General features: G+C 43.5%; 1 protein-coding gene across 1 annotated transcript in view; it reads left to right on the top strand.

The window, feature by feature from the left end:
* VPS13D (vacuolar protein sorting 13 homolog D) overlaps positions 1-20,236 on the top strand; it is a 217,108-nt gene that overhangs the window by 40,081 nt on the left and 156,791 nt on the right. Inside the window, exons 23-30 of the mRNA XM_080922046.1 lie at positions 2,882-2,972; positions 4,506-4,632; positions 6,202-6,382; positions 9,503-9,685; positions 13,537-13,759; positions 15,982-16,192; positions 19,168-19,339; positions 19,534-19,646. Coding sequence (XP_080778172.1) covers positions 2,882-2,972; positions 4,506-4,632; positions 6,202-6,382; positions 9,503-9,685; positions 13,537-13,759; positions 15,982-16,192; positions 19,168-19,339; positions 19,534-19,646 — 1,301 coding nt within the window. The remainder of the gene's footprint in view (positions 1-2,881; positions 2,973-4,505; positions 4,633-6,201; positions 6,383-9,502; positions 9,686-13,536; positions 13,760-15,981; positions 16,193-19,167; positions 19,340-19,533; positions 19,647-20,236) is intronic.

Raw genomic sequence — 20,236 nt, 5'->3', positions numbered from 1 at the left:
CAGGATTTTTATCAGTGAACTGGGTGGTGTGCCGCAGTGCTTATGGAGAGGTGGTCTCAATGTGAGGTCTTCCACCTAACAAGCATCCAGTGAGTTGTTACCATTACAGTTTTTATTTTGATGTGGATTTTCATGTTTGTAACTTAACCTTGATATTCATATTGTAAATATTAAAAAAAAAAGAGGTAGCAAGTAAACAGCCTGCCATTTGTGATGGAACAGCAGGTAGGTACAGGAGTTGAACAGCTGGGGCTAACTAGCACCTACCTGTCAGCGTCCCGACATCTGTGCAGCAGCAGCTGGTCACTTCTGTGTGCCTGGGGAGGAAGGTCTTCATCTGTATGCCTTGGTGCAGTTGGCTCACATGCACTGCCGGAAGCAGCCAGGAAAGGAACTCTGTTTCCCCATGTTGGTGTTTGTCTTGCTTCTCTACCCTACAGGCTTTACTCTATAGAAGCAGGAAGCCTGGGAGGAGAGATGGGGAAAAGCCAGTTCTGCCTCTTACTCACTGGTGAGCGTAGGGGTGGGGATGGTGGTGAGCACACTACTTGGCTGTGCTGAGGCTCTGGGACATTGGGCCTAACAAGGTGACTGGAAATGGCAGTGGTCAGTCTTTCTCTGGCTGGCTTTGATGGGTCCTTAAGGTGGCTTTGTTCTCTTTGTGCCTCAGCAATTCTTCCCTGCTGTAATAAGACGCCTTGTGCTCCTGGGGGCTTTACATACAAGGCCGTAGGAGAATAAGACCTGTAGGAGAATAAGATAAACGCTCCTTAACAATGTATTTTTTGAAACAAGAATTTTTGAGCATTTTTATTAAGATGAATTTTTTTATAGATTACAGAAGAAATGTGACACGAACTTCAGTATTTCCAACACTATAATCCATCACCTTTCCTTTCTTCACTGAAATCTTTTAAAGCAAATTCTAGGGCTGGTCAGATGATTCAGTAGGTAGATGTGTCTGCTGTCAAGCCTGATAGAAGGAGAGAACTGACTCCTGAAAATTGTCCTCTGACCTCTACTTCTGGGCACATGCACGCCGGCACATAAATACAAATACATTTATGTAAATGTCAGTAACATTAAAGCCAATTAATGAGACTGTCTAAAACTCAGAAACATAAAAAGCATAGTTACACCCCCACGTTTGTTTCTAGGGAAAGAATATGGGTATTTTTTTTACATAATCACAGTCATCGTCCCTCTCACTACACTGACAGTCGTGCCTTAGTGTTGTGCAAAGCTATCAGGCTGCTCTCAGATTTCCAGATTTGCACAAATGCCTTCTTCTGGATGAAATATGAAGGCATGGATAGGTTGAGAGATTTCCGGCCTTTCCTTTGGTCTCTGCAGTGCTAGGCTTTCTGAGGTGAGTTTGCTCAGCTCTGGAATAAGAAGGCAGGAAACCAACAATGGACCTCTGAGTCAGCGTTGCACTTGCTGCTGTTTCTTTAGTCTCTGGGATGTAGAGTGAGCCTTCCCTCCTGGTCCCCATATGCCGGTTGTGCTCCTCTTTCCCCATGACTTCACCTGCCTTTGGGATTAGGAGCAGGTGGATGGGATTCAGGTGCACCCAAGTGGCAAGTGCTCTGGTCACTCTGCATCAGGAGGCAGAGGAGAGTTGGTCCTTTCTCAGTGATGTGAAGGTGCCATGCTATGAAGTAGGTTCAGGCAGTGATATCTAGGTTCCTTCCCACAAAGCATTTTTAGACCACGGTGTCTGGTCTTTGGAGATTTGATGCCTATGGAATTTATTTCGCCTTTTTCTGGGGTCCCAATGTCCTGCGATCCTTCTGTGGTCTCTGTCAGAGGAATGAGAACATCTCTGCCTAAGGTCGCCGCTCTGACTACAATGCTCCTTCTTCCACTTTCTTGTCCTTTATGAGTACGTTTGCTTCCTTTGGCCATTGTTTTCCCTTTTTTTTCTTGGAGTTCCTTACCCACCTGGCAAATCCTGAACTCCTACTCTGCACACTTGGAGGAAAAGGGTGCTGGCACACATGTCCTTCCATTTCCTGCACCTTCCTGCTCAGTTCCTGGTCTCTAAGACAGAAGAGCTGGGGGCCAACCAGCAAATTCTAGTTGGAGTTACTTTAAGTGTAATGAAGCCTCAGTTAGAGAATACCATTCCTGAGATAGAGGTCTCTGTCCCTGTCCTGAAATCCAGTTGCTGAACAGAGACCTCTTTTAAATATGGGTTCAAAGGTATTAGGCAGGATTCCATGTCATTTTCCTCATTTGCTAATATAGATTTTATAGATGAGACCTGATTTTACAGATCTTTGAGTCATTACAGAACTGTGCACTGCTAGTGATGAATGCTAAGATGGGAAACCTTGTTTTCACCACCTACTGAGGAACAGAGAGGAGATGTGGCAGGATCTGGAATTGGAATTTCTTCCTCATGTGCTCCAGCAGCAGGTCTTCTTTGGGGCATAAATGAAATTGGCATCTTGTAAGGTTTAGGCTGGTGAGGTGCCCTGCTAGCAAGCTCAGCCATCGGAGTTTGGATTCCCAGAACCCACACAGTGGGAAGAACAGTAAAAGGAGAGAACATTCATTATTATAGGTTGTCCTCTGACTTCCATATACATATACAAGTCCACATACACAGGTGCACATGTAAATACATGCATGTACAAAGGCATGCACATGTGTGAGTACACGCAGTCTCTCTCTCTCTCTCTCTCTCTCTCTCTCTCACACACACACACACACACATGCACACACACACACAAACACACACACACATGCACGCACTGAATAAATAAGTAGTATTTACCTTCACCTTGTCAAGCCTATCATTGTTCTTACCCGTTCTGACTTGCCATTTCCTGTTCCCTTCAGTAACTTGCTTTTTGTATTGTCCCTTGTATCCTAGGTTCATTCGCTTTCTCTTGTGCTGAGTAAGGCCACCAGTGAGCTTGCTAAAGCAAATGTGTCCAAATTAGTCGCACACATGGAGATGATTGGTAAGTGGGACTAAGTCAAGCACTCATGATCTTGTAAGTATTCAAACATCAAATTATTTGTCCTCACACACCAAATGAGGTGTATAGCTGTGGCTTGATTGTGGGAACTGCTGAGATTATTATTTACAGTGGTGGTTTGCAAAGCTGGGCTTTGGAATCAGCATTGTCTAGTACAAAGGCAGGTGACTAGACCAACTTTCTCCCTGCTTCTCTTCCATCTTATTCCAAGACTCTTCTGAAGATTGTATGGGCTCCATCATTGTTGTAGGTGACCAGATAAAGTTTTGTTCAAGTTGGGATAGTTTTGAGAATGAAATGGGAGCTATTAATAATTAGATCAGGAAGACAGACAGGTCAAAGGGCTATTGTAGGGGTTCTGCCAAAAGAGGGTATAGTGTTCTACAGCAGGGCGTTGCAGCAAATCTGGCCCCTTTCTGGCAGGCTTTTGTAGGTTGGAATTTTTACTAGAACATCATATTTTAAGTAATAGGGTGTATAAACCACAAGCCCAAACACTGCTCCTTCCTTAAGGAATGTGTAATGCAGTAGTGAACATTAAGATGTGAATGCCATCATGATATCAGGAATATTATTTGGAGAAGAAATGGACTAATATAGAGGTCTCATGGTTTGATATAATTTTAGAAAGCATTCTAGAAAAGTGGTCTTCAACTGGGAGAAGCATAGCATTTTTTTAGATGACATTAGGAATCGTGTGTGTGTGTGTGTGTGTGTGTGTGTGTGTGTGTGTGTGTGTGTATGATGAGTCCCTGGTGACCTGATCTGGCCTGCCAGAGGTACATACCTTGGTGAGCATGGTGTTAGCTGTGTAATGTTCTTGTTGGTTTTGTTCTGTAGGAATAGTAGTTTAGTAGCTGGCCTGGGACTTCCAAGCCGACTAGTCTGATCTCCAAGTCCAAGGAGCCACTGTAATCCCCCCACACCCTCAGGAAGGATCACTTTATGCTCCTGTTCTAGGGGCATGTGCCCCAGCACCTATCTCTATTCTCTTACCCAGCGGTGTGCTCTCCCCTCCTAAGCAGACTCACTTCCATTCTGTGTCAGCACCCTCTGTCCCCAGCTTATTTTCTTCCTTTATCAAGTGACTCCAGGTCTACTCCTGTTGCTTGAGCATCCGATACAGACACTTCCTCATTCTTTCATATTCCTAACTCAATGCATAGACCTGGTGGTGGCTCTCTCCAGTCCAGTAAGTGGTCTGGTATCAGGATCCTGCTTCTTTAAGTTGGCAGTGATTTTAGTTTGATTCCTTTCCCTGTACCCCTAGTATGCAGTGTTGCTGGCTTGTGTATTGCTTAGACTTGTTCAACTCCTATAAACTTTGTCATTAAAACCCTTAGAAATAGCACATGAAATGTTTTCTGGTGTCTTGGCATCTGAAAATGTACCTCTGATATTTCTGTTGATCAAAAAATGAAAATTGGAGGCATGTGTATATCATTTTAAATTCAGATGTATTAAGTGATTTCAGAAAAGGTCCATAATAACATGTTCTGATTTTGACACATGTAGAAGGAGACCTGGCCTTGCAGGGAAGCATTGGGAGCCTGTCTCTGAGTGACCTCACGCCACATGGAGACTTCTACAGAGAACGCTTCACCACAAGTGGAGAGGAGGCTCTCATCTTCCAGACTTTCAAGTAAAGCATGCACCTCTACCCTAGCTGTGTCAGGATCACTGGTCTTCAGGGTTCTTTTCCAATATTGTTGTACACTTTATTTTCTATGTGTCTTCCACACTGGACAACTTGCAGAGTTGGTTCTTTGCTTACATTATGTAGGTTCTAGGGATTGAACCCAGGTCTTGCAGCTTGACAGAAAGTACGTTGATCCTCTGAACTGCCTTGCCAGCTCACTGTTGAAAATTCTCATTGGTTAAATAATGGAAAAAAAAACTTTTACTTTTTAAAGTAAAATTGAAAAGATATAGCTTGTGAGGACTCCTGATTTATATAGAATTTTAATAAGAAAGATTGTATTGGAGATTATTTAGTTCCAGATGAATATGGGATGGGATTGACATAATCCCAATTATCAGAAAACCTGGGCTCTATCAGTTCCGACCAGCTTGCTGTGTGACCCAAAGCAAGTCACTTAATCTGTTTGCCACTTGTCCTATGTAATGGGGGCCTGAGCTGAGAAATCTCCAGGCTTCCACACAGCATTGACTTTGGTCTGAAAGCACTGCTCATGCTGAATAACGAGAGAGTGAACTGTTTCTGCTAATAAATATGACTTATAGTGAGTTCCTTGTTGGGTTCTAGAGGGTATATTTTGGCCTGTTTACCTTAAAGAAGGGTTTCCTGGATGAGGTGTTCAGCGTTCTTGAGAGGTATTAGAGCATGTGTATTCTTACGTAAGGTTCCCCTCCCTCATGTTTAGTGTTCTGTTAGTGCTGAGAAAAGTGGTTCCAACAAAACCGGCCGTGGGCTGAAGATATGCCTTAGCAGTAGGTGTTTACTAGCATGTGTAAAGCTCTGGGTTCAATCTCCCTTGCCTCCCTCTCCCCCAGGTCTCAGAACTCCTCACTGTGAAGTTACCATTCTCTCCTGAGAATTTGGACTTCCAGGTTTAGATTGATTTGTTTATTTTATATATCACAATGACATGATTTTACAATAAATGAGACTGTGTGAACTCTTAATTTTTTGCTTGGCACAAAAGTGCATTTCTTAATAAATATGAATGTCCCCTACTTACTGTGGCATCTGGGCCCATTAGATCCAGAGTGACTATAAAAGTCCTCTGTTCATGTTTGAATCCACACTTGACATTACAGTCTACATTTCAGAGACAAAAAGACACAGAATCCCCCTCTCTGTTTATACAATCTCCTTTCTCCAGAAGCAGTAGTTCTGTTGCCTCCATTTCTCCAGGGCTTTTAAAATTACATCTCAAACCCATATTGTCACAGTCTCTGCCAGGAACAACTGTAGCCCTTAAGGCAGGAACAGAAGGTGCTGTGCAGTTTAGGTTCTGGAAATGTGAGTTTTATGCTCAGTGTTACCCACTCTTGGTTGCCCTGGTTGCCATACCACACTTTTGTTTAATATCCTTAACAGTGTGAAAATTATTAACGGGCTTGTTTTTGCTGCTTTCCGTTTTAATAGCTAAAGCTTTTTGGAGGAGAAGCCCTTAAATCAACCTTAGTTTTCTTTTAATCCTCAGTTTTGCTGCTGTCTGAGTCCCTTATTTGTCCCAATTTCCAGATATGGGCAGCCAGACCCTCTGCTTCAGAGAGAGCATGACATTCGTGTGAGCCTCCAAATGGCCTCTGTGCAGTACGTGCACACTCAGCGCTTTCAGGCTGAGGTGGTTGCCTTCATTCAGCATTTCACTCAGCTGCAAGATGTCTTAGGGCGCCAGCGAGCTGCCATCGAGGGTCAAACGGTGGGTAGCACAATGTCGCCAAGTTGCCTTTCCAATCTGATCTAAGGAGCTTTAAAAAAGAGTTTTTTTTTGTTTTTTTTTTTTAAATTGAAAATAGGTTTTATTCTTATGTTATATTCTGATTATGGTTTTCCCTCTTCCAGTTTTTCTCAGTTATTCTCTTGTAGCCTCCCATCCAGATCCACACCCTTTCTGTCTCTAGTTAGAAAACAAACAGGCATCTAAGGAATAACAATAAAATAAAACAATGTGAGGTGTACATGTGCATGCTTGCTTATGTGGGCACACAGGATCAAAGGCTGACATTGGGTATCTTAATTACTAATCTGAAGATAGGGTCTCTTATTGAACCCGAAGCTTGATGGTTTAGTTAGCTTGGCTGGCCAGCAAGTCACTAGGACCCTCCTGGCTCTACTCCCTAGCACTGGGGGTACTGTGCTGCCATGGTGTTCTTGTTTCCTTTCTGCTCTGATAAATCACCCTGACAAAAGCAACTTAGGGAAGAAAGGGTTTCTTTAGCACATAATTCCAGGTCACAGCCCATCAGAGCTGGGAAGTCACTGCAGCTGGAGTATTTTGTAGTCCAGATCAGAGAGAAATGAATGAGTGCGTGCATGCTCACTTGCTCGCTCACTCGCTCGCTCTGCTCGGTTTCTTTATCCTTAAATAGCTCTGGGTCTTCTGCCTAGGTAATATTGGGCTGGGTCCTCATATATCAGTGTAGGTGTCCCCTGCAACCTCAGACATTCCCACAGGCCCACCCAGTGTAAATATTCCCTCATTGAGACTGTGGTTCTAGACAGTATGAAATTTACAATTAAATCTGATTAACACATGTAGGTTCTGGAGATCTAAATTCATATCCCCATGTTCACATAGCCAATACAGTAAACATTAAGCTGTTTTTAGAGTCCTGATCAATAGAACTTTACAAATTATTTATGATTTTTAGTTATATGAATGGGTGTATCTGTTTGTGGGTATGTGCCCATAAATTTATGTACATATAGAAGCTGGAGACATCTGTTGCATTGGAGCTGGGGTTACAGGTGGTTGTGAGCTGCCCAGTGTGTGTGCTGGGAAGGAAATACAGGTCTTCTGGAAGAGCAGTACATGCTTTTATCTACTGAGCCATCTCTCTAATCAATGATCAATAGAATGGTTAAGCCCCCAGAGAGAAATCTACAATATCACACTGAGAAAAGGAGATGTATTTTCTGATTAGCAGTGTGTTGTCTAAGTGTCAGGTTGATTCCTCACCTCTAAGTTATACTTCAAAGTTCCTTTGAAGTTTAATTTTAGGTCTCTGTAAAAATAATAGAAGAGATTTCTGATTCACACTCTTGGACTTCTGGTCCCTTTTAGGACTTTAGTGAGATTGCTTCTGAAAACTGTTGGATCATTTTCCAAATGGATGAAACCTACCTGGACATTTCAGGTCATGGCATCCTTAATACCTTGATCATTTCCCCCACTTTTTTGCTGGGGCACTCACATTGCTAGCGCCTGTCCTACCCTTGTGCTAGAACCCCAGACCTTGGTTTGTGAGGCAGTGCCTTACTGTAAGCCAGGCCGTTTTTTACCTCATTGTGGCAGTTAAGCTGGCCTTACTTAGATGTGTGATCCTGCTGTAGCTCAACCATTGAAATGATAGACCTGTGTTATGTTGCCTAGATATTCTTCCTATTTATTTTTTAATGCTGTAGAAGTTATTTAAAAATATTTTAGTTTTTTCCTTTGAGAATTTTGTACACGTATACAATGTGTTTTTATCATCAACACTTCTACTTCTCCCATCAAGCTCCTCTCAGACTTCTAAGAAGTTACCATCTCAACTTCCTCTTTGGTTTTGAATAAGCCCAGTTAGCTGCTCATGTAAACATGGATGTGGGAACTCCACCGGAGCATGGACAACTCACCAGTGGCTACATTCCCAAAGACAATGACTCTCCTGGTGTGGTTAGTGGGATGATAGCAGCAAGAAAACAAGCTAAGGAGTCACGATCCTTAGCGAGATGGTGGGGTCGGCATGTAAGTGCTGGCTCAGCATGTAAAGGCACTTGTATAAAGGCCTGACGTCCTGAGTCTGATCCATAGAATCCATTTAAAGGTGAAAGGAGAGATCCAACTTCATAGAGTTGTCCTTTTACCTCTGCACGTGTGACATAGAATGTATGCCCCTCCCCAACACACGTACCACACACGTACATATTAAATTAAAAAGTTTAAAGAGTCGCTTTGCAGGTGTAGCTCATTGATAGAGCATGAGGTTCAATCCCTATAATACTTGCCTCCTATCCCCCCAAAAACCCTTTGTACTGCAAAGTTGTGTTTTTCTCTTTAAAAAGTAGCACAGATGGCTCAGTGGTTAGGAGCATTGGCTGCTCTCACAGAGGACCCAGTTTTGGTTCCTAGTACCCACATGGTGGTTCACAACTGTCTGTAACTCCATTTCCAGGGAATCTGGTGCCTTCTTTCCTCTTTTCCTTCCTAGACATGAGACACTTATGTAGTACACATATGCATATTCAGGAAAGCACACATATGCATAAAATAACTTGTTTGCCAGGCATGGTGGCACACACTTTTAATCCTAGTACTTGAGAGGCAGAGGCAGGCAGATCCAGTTTTCAAGTTTGAGGTCAGTCTGGTTTACAGAGCAAGTTCTAAGACAGCCAGGGTCACACAGAGACCTGTCTTGAAAAACAAAAGGAAAGAAAAAAACCCAATCCAAACAACAACAACAAAGAAAAAGAAGAATTAAAAAAAAAGGAAACAGCAGCTCAGGCCTAATGAGACTGGTAAGAGTACTTGTTACCTGGGTTTACACGTGTCCTGTAGTGTAGTATATTTTTTCATCTTTGTGAAATTATTTTCCATTTATTTTATGATTTATTCTCTAATCTGTATGTTATTTTGAAGTATGAAATCTAGTTTCCAAATATTTGAGGACTGTCTGGTATCGGTTTGTTTCTGATTCTAATTTACGTTGGTGGCACAAATAATCTGTCATGTTCTTTCATTGCTGTGTACATTTATGGAAGTTTTTGGACTCTGTGGGGGTACCATTATAAAACTGGAGAATTAACTGATCCTCAAGAGACTTTCCTTTCTTACCAGGTGAGGGACCAGGCTCAGCGCTGCTCACGGATTCTTCTGGATATTGAGGCCGGTGCCCCTGTGCTTCTTATCCCAGAAAGTTCCAGATCAAATAATCTGATAGTAGCAAATTTGGGCAAGTTGAAAGTGAAGAATAAGTTTCTCTTTGCTGGGTTTCCTGGGACTTTCTCCTTACAGGATAAGGTGAGACATCAGTGTCTGTGGCTGTTCAGTTTAGTTCTCATTTGAATATGAGTTGAAAAATCCCCAGTCCACAGCTCAGTGGCTGCTGTTACTTCTGAGGCCCTGTGGCTGGGAGATTTCTTTGGCGTTTTATTCAGTAACCCTTACAGCTGAAATAGTGTGAAGTTGTAATCCTCATTAAGTGTAATTAACTTGTTTGAGCAGCATCCCCGTGGGACCAGCCTTTCCTCTGTCATAGTGCTCTGCATGCATAAAAGTGTTTCTGGGCTGGTGCGATCACTTAGTGGAAAAACCCACTTGCCACCAAGCCTGAGCGCCTGAGTTTGATCGTATGCTCACATCTATCCCTGCACACACCACACATCATGCACTTACACTGTAATAGTCATTTTTTAAAAAAGGCATTCCTTTCTGTTTTCATGATTTGGTCCTGTTTTTATCCGAAGACACTTAATACCTTAGTGGTTAAATGCTAGATCATGCCCTACTCTGTATTTTAAAATGACCTGAGCATTTGTTTCTTACCGTGTTTGGAGTTGTTCAGGGTCAGCATGAGGCTTGCCAGCATTTTCACTGTATTTGGGAAGGCCAGGACGCAGCATGAGCAGCCAGAGAGCTCCAGAGCTGAGCTTAAAGGCGCTCCGATGATCCCCTCCTTGTGGGAGGCTGAGTGACATTTCTAACTGCAGTGATGCCGTCATTCTCAGGGCATGCTGTCTCCACTCTTTGTTAGTCTCCAGCCTTCACGTCCTCTGATTATTCAATACAAACTCATCTTTTGTGTGTGGCTTTAGTACTCCCTGGAATCCCCACCAGTGGTGCCCATGTGTTGTCCAGCAGCTAATAAGCTAGGAAGAGTTAAGTCTTGAGGAGGTGAGATAAAATTTGATTGTAAGCTTATCAGAACAATGAAGATATAGTGAGAAGCTGGTAACTGTTGAATACCCATTGCATGTCATTTGGTGCTAAATTTTCTACATATATAAAGAAACCCTGTTTCTTCATAGTACTTCTGGCACTAGCTTTGTAGGACCTTCCCAACATGCATTTTCTAACTTTGTAGAAACCTGCTGGACATTCTCCAGGTGGTATAGCTACCTACAGTTAGCTAGCTTGGGCCTACTATGGACACTAGCCATAGGTCCAGGTGCCTCTCATTTCTGACTGAGCAGCAACAGATTAGGGGTTTGCACAATCCCTCCCTCAGGTCCAGTAAGTTGCTATAAGAGCTGTAGAGCACAGGAGAAGCAGGCTTACTAGCTCATTACAGGTCTGGAAAAGCAAGGATATTCCAGGGTCAGGGGCAGTGGGACCTCTCTTGCATGCTTTAGAGAGTCCCACCTTCTCTTGTATACAGTTGTGCACACTTGGCAAGTGTGAGTCCGGTGTGCATGCTTTATTGAGGAGCTCCATAGCTCTTTATGACTGCATTTTGTCTCCAGCCCTTCTCCCATTGGAGGTGTAGGGAGTGTGACAGGGATTGACAGTGAGTTCTTTAGAATGTGTATGCAATACATCTTTATTATGAGGGCACACTAGATATGTGAGGCAGGGGTAAGCTGCAGTCAGAAATGGTCGTCTGTTCTGGAGCAGGCTTTTGTTTCTCTTCCCTCCCAGGAAGGGGAATGAGCTCATTTTCTGTGCTACATCTGTCTGTATATAGTCTGACAAGTGTGCTCTAAAGTTGGCCATGGGTGAAAAATTGCCAAACTATTGCAAGATATTTTTTACAAAAAGATTTCAATTTTTGTTAAGACAAATAACAATACAAATAGTATATTAATGACAAAAATTTTCCTGTCTTTGATTTTGAGGATTTGATTTTAGGTGGCAGTACCTACAAAGATTGCCTTTTCTTCAAGGTATAATGTGGTTGGTTGGCTTTCTCTCTCTCTCTCTCTCTCTCTCTCTCTCTCTCTCTCTCTCTCTCCCTTCTTTCTCCTCTCTCTTGGTTATTCTGAATAAAATAAAACAACTTTATGGGATTCAGTAGTATGTTCATACTCATATTCTTAAAACAGAACAAAATGAAGCCCCCAAATGCTGACCCTTTGGAATACTGTGCTGTGTGTAAAGCCTGCTTTATCACTTTCTGTGTGGTTGCTTTAGGAGAGTTACTTCTCATCTGTATAGAAAAGTCTTTCTTAAGGCCTATATTAAAAGCCTTTTTAGTCCTGGCTAATACTTCTTGAATGTCCTCATTTTATATTCAGAAGTCCCAGGAAAGCTGCTGTGTTACAGACTCATGGCTGTTCAGTGGAATTCCATAAGGCTGTGTGGAGTGTGTCTTTGTCTAGATCCCTGTGGTCTGGTGCACTTAGCTGTGCAGTTTAGCTCATCTGAGTTCAGTGCTGATGGATGGTTTCTGTGTTTTCTCTTATGATACTTTTCTCTTCTGCATTTACATTCTCCTGTTGAAGTTCTTGCCCATGTGGGATGTGTCTAATACAATGTCCAGTGGCCCAAGAACAGCAAATCCTCCTGACTTGGTGCATGTAGGTTCCCGAAGCACTGGTGCCTTCTGCCTCCAGGTTTTATGACTCCTGCATGTGAGACAGTTTCCTTTAAAACCTGTTTTACTGAGGACATGCTTGGATTTTGGCATGTGCTTGCCTTTTCTTTTTCTCAACCATTGCTTTTGCTTAAACCATAATTTCTAAGTCAGAGTAATTCAAAAGCTTTGGGTTGATCTCCTCAAGCTATTGATTTATTTAAACTAACTGCAGAGAGAGGATGTAAAAGTGAGTCAAACAAAAGAGCCCAAAACTCTCTGGAGTTTAAGTATACAGTACCGGGGCAGTTTTACTATGGAAACATTTAAATGACAGCATTTACCTAGTAATGCTCTTTAGAAAAATGCAGGAAGTTTGCATTACTGATAGTTTTGATTACTGCTCAGGAAGCAGAGACTGTGGCTTTTCAACTTTTCCAAAGCTGAGGGCAGCCTTGCTGCAGCGCCAGGGAGCCATGCTTTTCATGCTCCCAGGGAGAGTTCCTGTGGTGGGTGAGAAGGAGCTGTCTCATGATGCAGAAGCGGCACACAGCCGGGTCTGAGGGGTCATGTGGACCCAGGGAAGTAGAAAACACCAGTGACTAGTTCACTGTGGACTCACCTTTTCTACTTGTAGTCAGCCAAAGCACTCAGCTAGAAGTGTGAGTCTCTGGCCTGTCTGTTCAAGAGAGTCCCAGGGTTGGCTTTACCTGTACGAACAGAAATCTGACATGGGTGGCTAGCCTCCTTTGTTTGCTTTTTGTTTCATTTCTATGGTTACTGAGATAGGAAATGTAAATGCATTTGGGGGGATTAGAAAACACAAACATCTCGGGGCCTAATTCTATTACAGTCAGATTACCATTAGATACTTGTTGCTTAGATCCCAGGCTGACTTGATGTGTAGCTGAGGATGACTTTGAGCCTCTGATCCTTCCACCTCCATTGGGATTACAGGCGTGTGCCACAACATCCAGTTTATTTGGTGCTGGACATTGGACCCGGGACTTCTTGCAAGCTAAGGAAGCATTCTAATATTGAGGCACAGCTACAGTCCCCTAGATACTTTTTTTTTAAATTACAGTAAGCCCTTCATCTCTCCAAAGCAGTAAATATATTATATGGCTGAGAGATTTGCTTTGGTTGAATTTGGCAAAAATTGGAATTTGTTCTTAAGCCAAAGACTGTCTTCTTGTGATGTTGCTGTAGTTCTTAGTAGGTATGGAATCTTAGGCAACATTTTTGCAGATAATTGTGTGTGGTGATGTCATGGTGTCACTTTCTTGTCTCTGGGATCTTCAAATTGAAGGTGTTGTTACCTCCTCATCTCTGCATTCTAGTTTTCCTCTGTTCCTCCTAGGAATCTGTGCCTTCAGCTTCTCCAGCAGGCACACCAAAGCACACTATGAAGAAGATGACAAGCACAGAGGACCCCAAGGGGCCCCAGGTACAGGGGCTGCTCGTGATGCCTCCTGCAGGAATGGGCCTTGGCAGCTTGAAGAGTGACTTTGTACCCAGTGCCTCCATCAAGCAGCGCGGGCAGCAGGCCGTGCCACCTATTAGCCAGAGTTCTAGTAGTCCAGGTAAGAGAAGAGGGAAGAGTGGGGACTGTCATGAAGCTCTTTCAGGGAGCTCTGCCGTGTGTGATACTGTGGAGGCTGACAGGAGACAGCATCTGTGTGACCATCAGGCCTCATGCTGCTTTGGAGCAATGGGTGTCTTAGGCAGATTTAGTCTTCTGTAACTTCTGGAGTAGATTCAGTTAGAAGATGCAGTAGAAATAAAGAATTTTTCTGTTGTCTGTGGGACTCATAGGGGTCCAGGTGGTTCCCAGTAAATGGTGATATCCCAGTTAGTTCTGTGACCTCATAAACTGTCATCCAGACCCTGTTCTTATCGGGCACTGTTAAGTTTTCCAAAATGAGACACTAAACTTAGTGTCAGCAAGGTGTAGAGTGTAAGGGCAGAACTATAAAATTACTCTCAGAGATCTGAGTCATCTTGCTTACGCATGTTCTTGTTTTGGATTTCTATTTCTCTTTGGGCTTTATGGGACATGACTATGTACTCTAGGCTATCTTGACCTCTTTATCTTGCCTCTGCCTTTCAAGGGTTTTGTTGTGGCTGTGCCCTTTTTGTGAATGTAAGAATTAGTCATTCTGAGTCTTGTCCTAATGTGTAAAAATCAGTCATTCTGAACCTTGGCCTAATCTGGACTCTGGAGTTTTTAACATGTCATGGTGGATGCTGTATTTGAATGTGAGGACCTGGGTTGGGAGGGAGGTATGTGTAAGGGCGGCAGGGATGAGCTCAATGCTGATGCACTATGGGCAGAGAAGAATGGCAGCTGCTTCTGCTAGATCTGCCTGAGGACTGGTAGACTTCCTGTCGGACCTCACAACACTAGAGGCACAGGCAAAGGGACTAATGGCTGTGCTCATGAAAGATGCTTTTCATAATTGTGGCATTTTCTTGAACACACCAAATGAACCTGATGCCATGCTCATTTGGATTTACCCCCATGTCATCTTGCTCAAGATTTATCTCCCCTCACAGGGGAAGGGGCCAAGGTTTAGACAGATGATATAACTTGGCTGGTCATATGGCTGACAAGTGGCTGGGCAGTGAGTTTTGGAGGAGCACAGTACACTGGTGTGACTCTGTCCTTGAGCTCTGTGTGTGAGCTGAGTGCTATGGTGCTTGAAGGGGTGCCATGAGCCAGTCTGTAAGTGGTTAAGACAGTGACAACTAGGCACGCAGCCAGACTGACATGTAGGTAGATGCCTGTAAGAAGAGATTTGGAGTGTGGTACTTGGTCTTGGATGAAGGCTATGGTTTTCACACTGTCTCCACTTCCACAGCTGCTCCTTGAGATCTCTCTGAGGCCACGACTTTGCCGTTCTATAGCTCTCTCATAGATCAGCCCAACTCTGATAAGTTTTTACATATTTGTTAGTGCAACTGTACATCCAAGAACTCTTTATTAAGCCCCTGCTTAAGGCTAGGTGTTTAAATACTGTCCCCAGTACATCAGCATCCCCTCAGGTGTGCTTCCTCCCAGTATGGTACTTACAGGAGAAAGATGCTAGCTATCTAGATATCAGATATAGTTAAAGATAGATATGAGATGAGCATAAATATTGATAGATGACAGTATATGTTATGAGAAAAAGAAGAAAACTGAGGACCTGACAGAAGTAGGAAGGCGATGGTACTCATGAGGCTGCCAAAGAAGCAAAGCATGTGGCCTTTTGAAAGATGCCCGAGGTTTGGAGATTAAATGGGAAAATGGCAGGTTAGATGTGGGCTTATGTAGTGCCTCCTAGGCATTTGCAGGGAGTTTTGCAGGGTTTTGGATTAAATGTAGATACTGAAGTTTCTAAAGGAAGAGAACAACATTTCAGTCTGTTTCTTTTCCATCCAGATATTTTGTGAAAATAATGACTTTATGAGGGCCACAGTGGAATTATGAAGGTGTACTGGAGGATACTTTGTGGAAGTGTAGGCAAGGAGAAGGTGGTTTGATTTGATTAGTGGTAGTAGAAACGCATAGTATGTGTTTGGAAGGAGAATCGTGGCCTAGTGTTGAGGGTGGGCAGTAGGATGTGTGGATATGACACTGTGCCTAGGGGTGGGGGTCTCTAGAGGATATTGTCAGGGCCCTTGACAGTTAGGCTTCTGAGTAGTGCAGAGCTGGTTCGGAGTCTCAAAAACAGAATGAACTGACTTTGGTCCTTAAGTTTGCTCAGGCCCAGCTTTCTGCTTGCTATTTTTTTCCTTACTTTTTTCCCTTGGGTCCTTGTAGAAGACCATGTATGTCTGCTGGATTGCATTGTGGTGGATCTCCAGGACATGGACATCTTTGCTGCTGAGAGACACCCCAGAGAGGGCTCTAAAGCCTCAGAAAACAGTAGCGGGGACCTGATCTTCCCTTCCTATTTTGTGCGACAGACAGGAGGAAGTCTCTTGACTGAGCCTTGCAGGCTGAAATTGCAGGTGGAGAGGAATTTGGACAAGTGAGTGTTTTATCTGGATATCATGTAAGTCCAATCTTAGCATCTTAGGAGATGAGTGCTGTACGGTAAGTCAGGCGAAGCACACGCCTTTACTTAGTGAACGTTCATTGAGTCCTATGTGCTGCTCACAGGGCTTCTGTGATGAAAGAGAAACTGATGTTGTCACAGGGTTTAAATGTGGTTGAGGGACACAGGCAGTGTTGGGTAGATAGCTCTAAGGCAGTGTTTGATTCAGAGACCCTGTTACAAGATGATACAACTCTGCCTTGGAGACAAAGAAGAGAATGTTGGAAAGTAGCATGCATTTCAGTGGTGATAGGGAGGTAGGGGCCAGCAGGCTGTCTGGAAAACACGGACATTTGGAGTAAGTGTTCCATGTGTTCTGGATGTGCTACCCCTGGCCCCCTGGAATCTCTTTACTTTGCATAGCAGCCCAGGTTCAAATTTACCCCTACCACACCAGGAAGCCCACTGAAACACTAAGGGATCTGGCCCAGTCCACCTTGCAGTCAGCCTAATGTGTGGGAAGCGTGAGTCTGTAGTTCAGAGCAATCATTGATTTGGTTCTCACTGGCTCCATAACTCTCTGGAAAACTCTATGATCCTAAACCAGCAGAGTCATGTTCAGTACTAAAGGCTGGCTATGTATTTAGCCCAGGGAGTGCTCCTGCTTGTCTAGCTCACTCCTAGTTCATACATGTGCACTGGAAGTACTTACTGCAGTATGTGACATCTCTCACTATGGTTCTTTGGTTTGGGAGGAAGCAGCATTTTGCATTTTGACTCCAGTGAAAGATAGAAAGTGGCTAGATAGCAATGAAAAAGATTTGCTGAGTCTGGAGATGGTTTAGTGGTTAAGAAAGCTCTTCCTGGGGATCCATTTTTGTTCCTATCATACATTCTAGGCAGCTCACAACTATCTATAACCCCAACTCTGGAGAATCTAATGTCCTCTTCTGGCTTTCGTGAAGAGCTGCAGTCACATGCACACACACAAATGAAAGTATATAAACAAATCCCAAACAAAGATACTTGCAATGGGGACACTTTGAAAGATGACCTCAGTACCCGACTGGGGTTTACTAGCCCCGTTCCAGTCTCCAGGTTTGGGCGACTCACTTGGTGCCATTTCCCATTTCTCTTTGGATGCCTGCTACAGTTTCGTTCACTGGTGTTTCTCTCACTGGAACCGGTTATTTCAGAACTCCCTGGCTGCTGTCCAGTAATGGTTGGCATGAGCTCTATTTGGCTAGTCTGGCTTGGCCATCCCAAGAACTTCTTATTTAGAAATTGAACTCTTGAGTTTTTTTTTTTTTTTTTTTTTTTTTTTGCAAGCAGTGGTTTTAAAGAAGTACTTTTTTTTGTCTTTCACTTCTATAAACTTCTCCCACTTCCTGTGTGCTATGTGGGGTGGCGAGGCTCTGTAGCCCAGCAGGAGCACACCAGCAGACGTGCTGTCTGCTCCTCACCCATGATGCTAGGCTTCCCTGCTGTCCTTTGTTGACTGCATTATTATTCTGTTTAAACTCTGTTGTGGTACTTGAACATTGTTTCAGAGCATGTGTTGCTTCTGAAAGGCCCTGACTTCAGTTCTTAGCACCTGTATCAGGTGACTTACAACATTCTGTAACTCCAGCTTCTGAGGATCCCATGCTTCTGGCCTCCTTGCATGCATCCTACCTCCCCCCCCCCATTCATTAATAAAAAAATACAAAACAGACTGTTGTATATAGGTTTTTCCTTGCAGGCAAGTCAATATTATTTATGTTTGGCAGTTCTGAGTGTTATACCTAGGGTCACAGTATATGCTAGGCAAAAACCCTATCGTCAATCTGTATTTCAGCCTCAGGACAAGTCTGTCTATCTTCCTTATTTCTGTTTCTTTAAATAAAGATATGTACATTTTCCACTCTAAACCTGGCTCTTGAGTTCAGGCATAGTATCTGGAGGATTCAGGATGCCTGCTGCAGTCAAGGGAGGCAGAGAGCTCTTTAGTTCTAGCATGAGCACGTGTGTCCTGGAGCCCTGAGCATCTTCAGTATCACTCCAGGTCTTCCTAGGAATCTGTCAGGGGTTCTAACCAGTGTGGTTCTTCTACCCTACCCCCAGGAGGGCACAGGAGGAAAGGTCTTTTCCCATCTACTTTGGGAGCTGGAGATAAGAGCTGTGTATCTATCTGGTCATTGCAATTTCCCCAACTGGAATGTTTAAGCTGTTTGAGTCTTGTGAAATTTTTCTTGATCCTAGACTAGTTATGCCTGGTGTAGGTGTGGTTATGCCTGTAATTCCAGTATTAGGAGGCTGAAGTGGGAGGATTGCCATGAATTCCAGGTCTGTATGGACTGTAGTGTAAGATTGTCTCAAGAAGTAAAAAACAAAAACTAAAAATGTGTGGCTAGAGACAAGGCTCAACAGTTGTGAGCAATGGTTGCTCTTGTAGAGATTCTGGGTTCAATTTTCATCACCCATGTGGTAGCTGAAAACCACCTATTACTCCATACCTAGGACTTACATACGCATGATCCCTTCTTATCTCTCTTTACAAGCATTGCACACGTGCGGTATATAGACACACATGTAGGTAAAACATTCATGTATGTAAAATAAAAATAGCTCATATGTATTTGTATGTATATGTTAATATTTATGTGTGCATACTTATTTGGCATGCTTAGGATGGAACCCTGGGCCCATGTATGCTAGACAAGCTTTACTGAACTGTATCCTCAGCTCACTAGATTTGAGGATTTTTTTTTTAATTGCACATTTGGGAGCTAAAGCTGACTCTGTTAAAGCATGGCAGTCACAATACTTTGCACACTGAGAGATACGTGACTTTCTTTTGCCCATTGGAAGTTTGAGATGAACTGGTTGACAATGTAGGTAGTCACATTACATATAGTCTTCCATTTGGCTGTGCTGTGCCAAGGCAGTTAGTGACTTATTCCTGAGCATGGCTTCCTTTTTTCTCATAGAGAAATAAGTCACACTGTTGCAGACATATCTGTCCATGGCAGTCTGTCCTCTGTGCACTGCTCCCTGGATCTGGGTAAATACAAGCTGATCCGAGGCTTGCTAGAGAACAACCTGGGAGAGCCCATAGAAGACTTCATGAGGCCTTATGATCTGCAGGATCCAAGGATTCACGTGAGTGAGACCGACAGCGTGTTCTTCCAAGCTCATAGTCTCAGCTGATGATCACCTATGTGGATATTCCCCCAAGAATGCAGGAAGCAGAAGGGGAAGTGGTGGGACAGTCAGGGGACTAGAGCGTTTAATCTTTGAGCCATTTTCAGCTTGACACCATCAGTCTAAGGCTGACCAGACTTTTCCTTTTACAGACCGTGCTGAGTGGAGAAGTGTACACCTGCATGTGTTTCCTCATTGATATGGTGAACGTGAGTCTGGAGCTCAAAGATCCGAAAGGAAAAGAAAGCACTGGCTCCTTAGCCAGGTAAGGCTTTGCTTAACTCTCATAAGAACAATGTACCCCATGTGCAGGGTAGATTGGAAAGTAAAGAGCTCTGGAATAGCCTTAGGTGGCACTTCAGTGCTCAAGAACACTTGGAGCTGGAGCACGGTCCCACTAGTGTTAAGCAGTGGGGAATGGGACAGAGTGCCACTGGCAACTGCCTTGTGGGTTAATGTTTTAAAATCAAGAGAATTCAGACAGATATAGATAGATAGACAGACAGAGAATATGAATGAGAACTGTTTTGAAAATTGGCAGAACTGGACTGAGCTCCGTACTTGGAAACCTCTAGAAGCAACATAGCAACTGCTTCCTTTCTGGGCGTGTGCTGGCTAGTTGAAATGTGTGGTGTAGGATACAGAGTGGGATTTTGAAGCATGCATTGTAATTTTAGCCCTTTCCTGTCCTCTAAGTGGGGCAGCTGGTGCTCTGGTTTTCTAGATAGACTGCTGTGGTTGGTCTATTTATGTATCTACTTATTTTACTAGCCGTAGGATATATGGCTGGAAAGTTGGGTCACATTTGAAAATGGGATGTTAAGGCTCGTAAGGCCTGTCTGAAGCACTGACTTG

This window comes from Micromys minutus, assembly GCF_963924665.1.
Source record: "Micromys minutus genome assembly, chromosome: 9".
In the NCBI taxonomy this organism is placed as follows: domain Eukaryota; kingdom Metazoa; phylum Chordata; class Mammalia; order Rodentia; family Muridae; genus Micromys; species Micromys minutus.
This window is presented reverse-complemented; position numbering and strand designations above follow the sequence as displayed.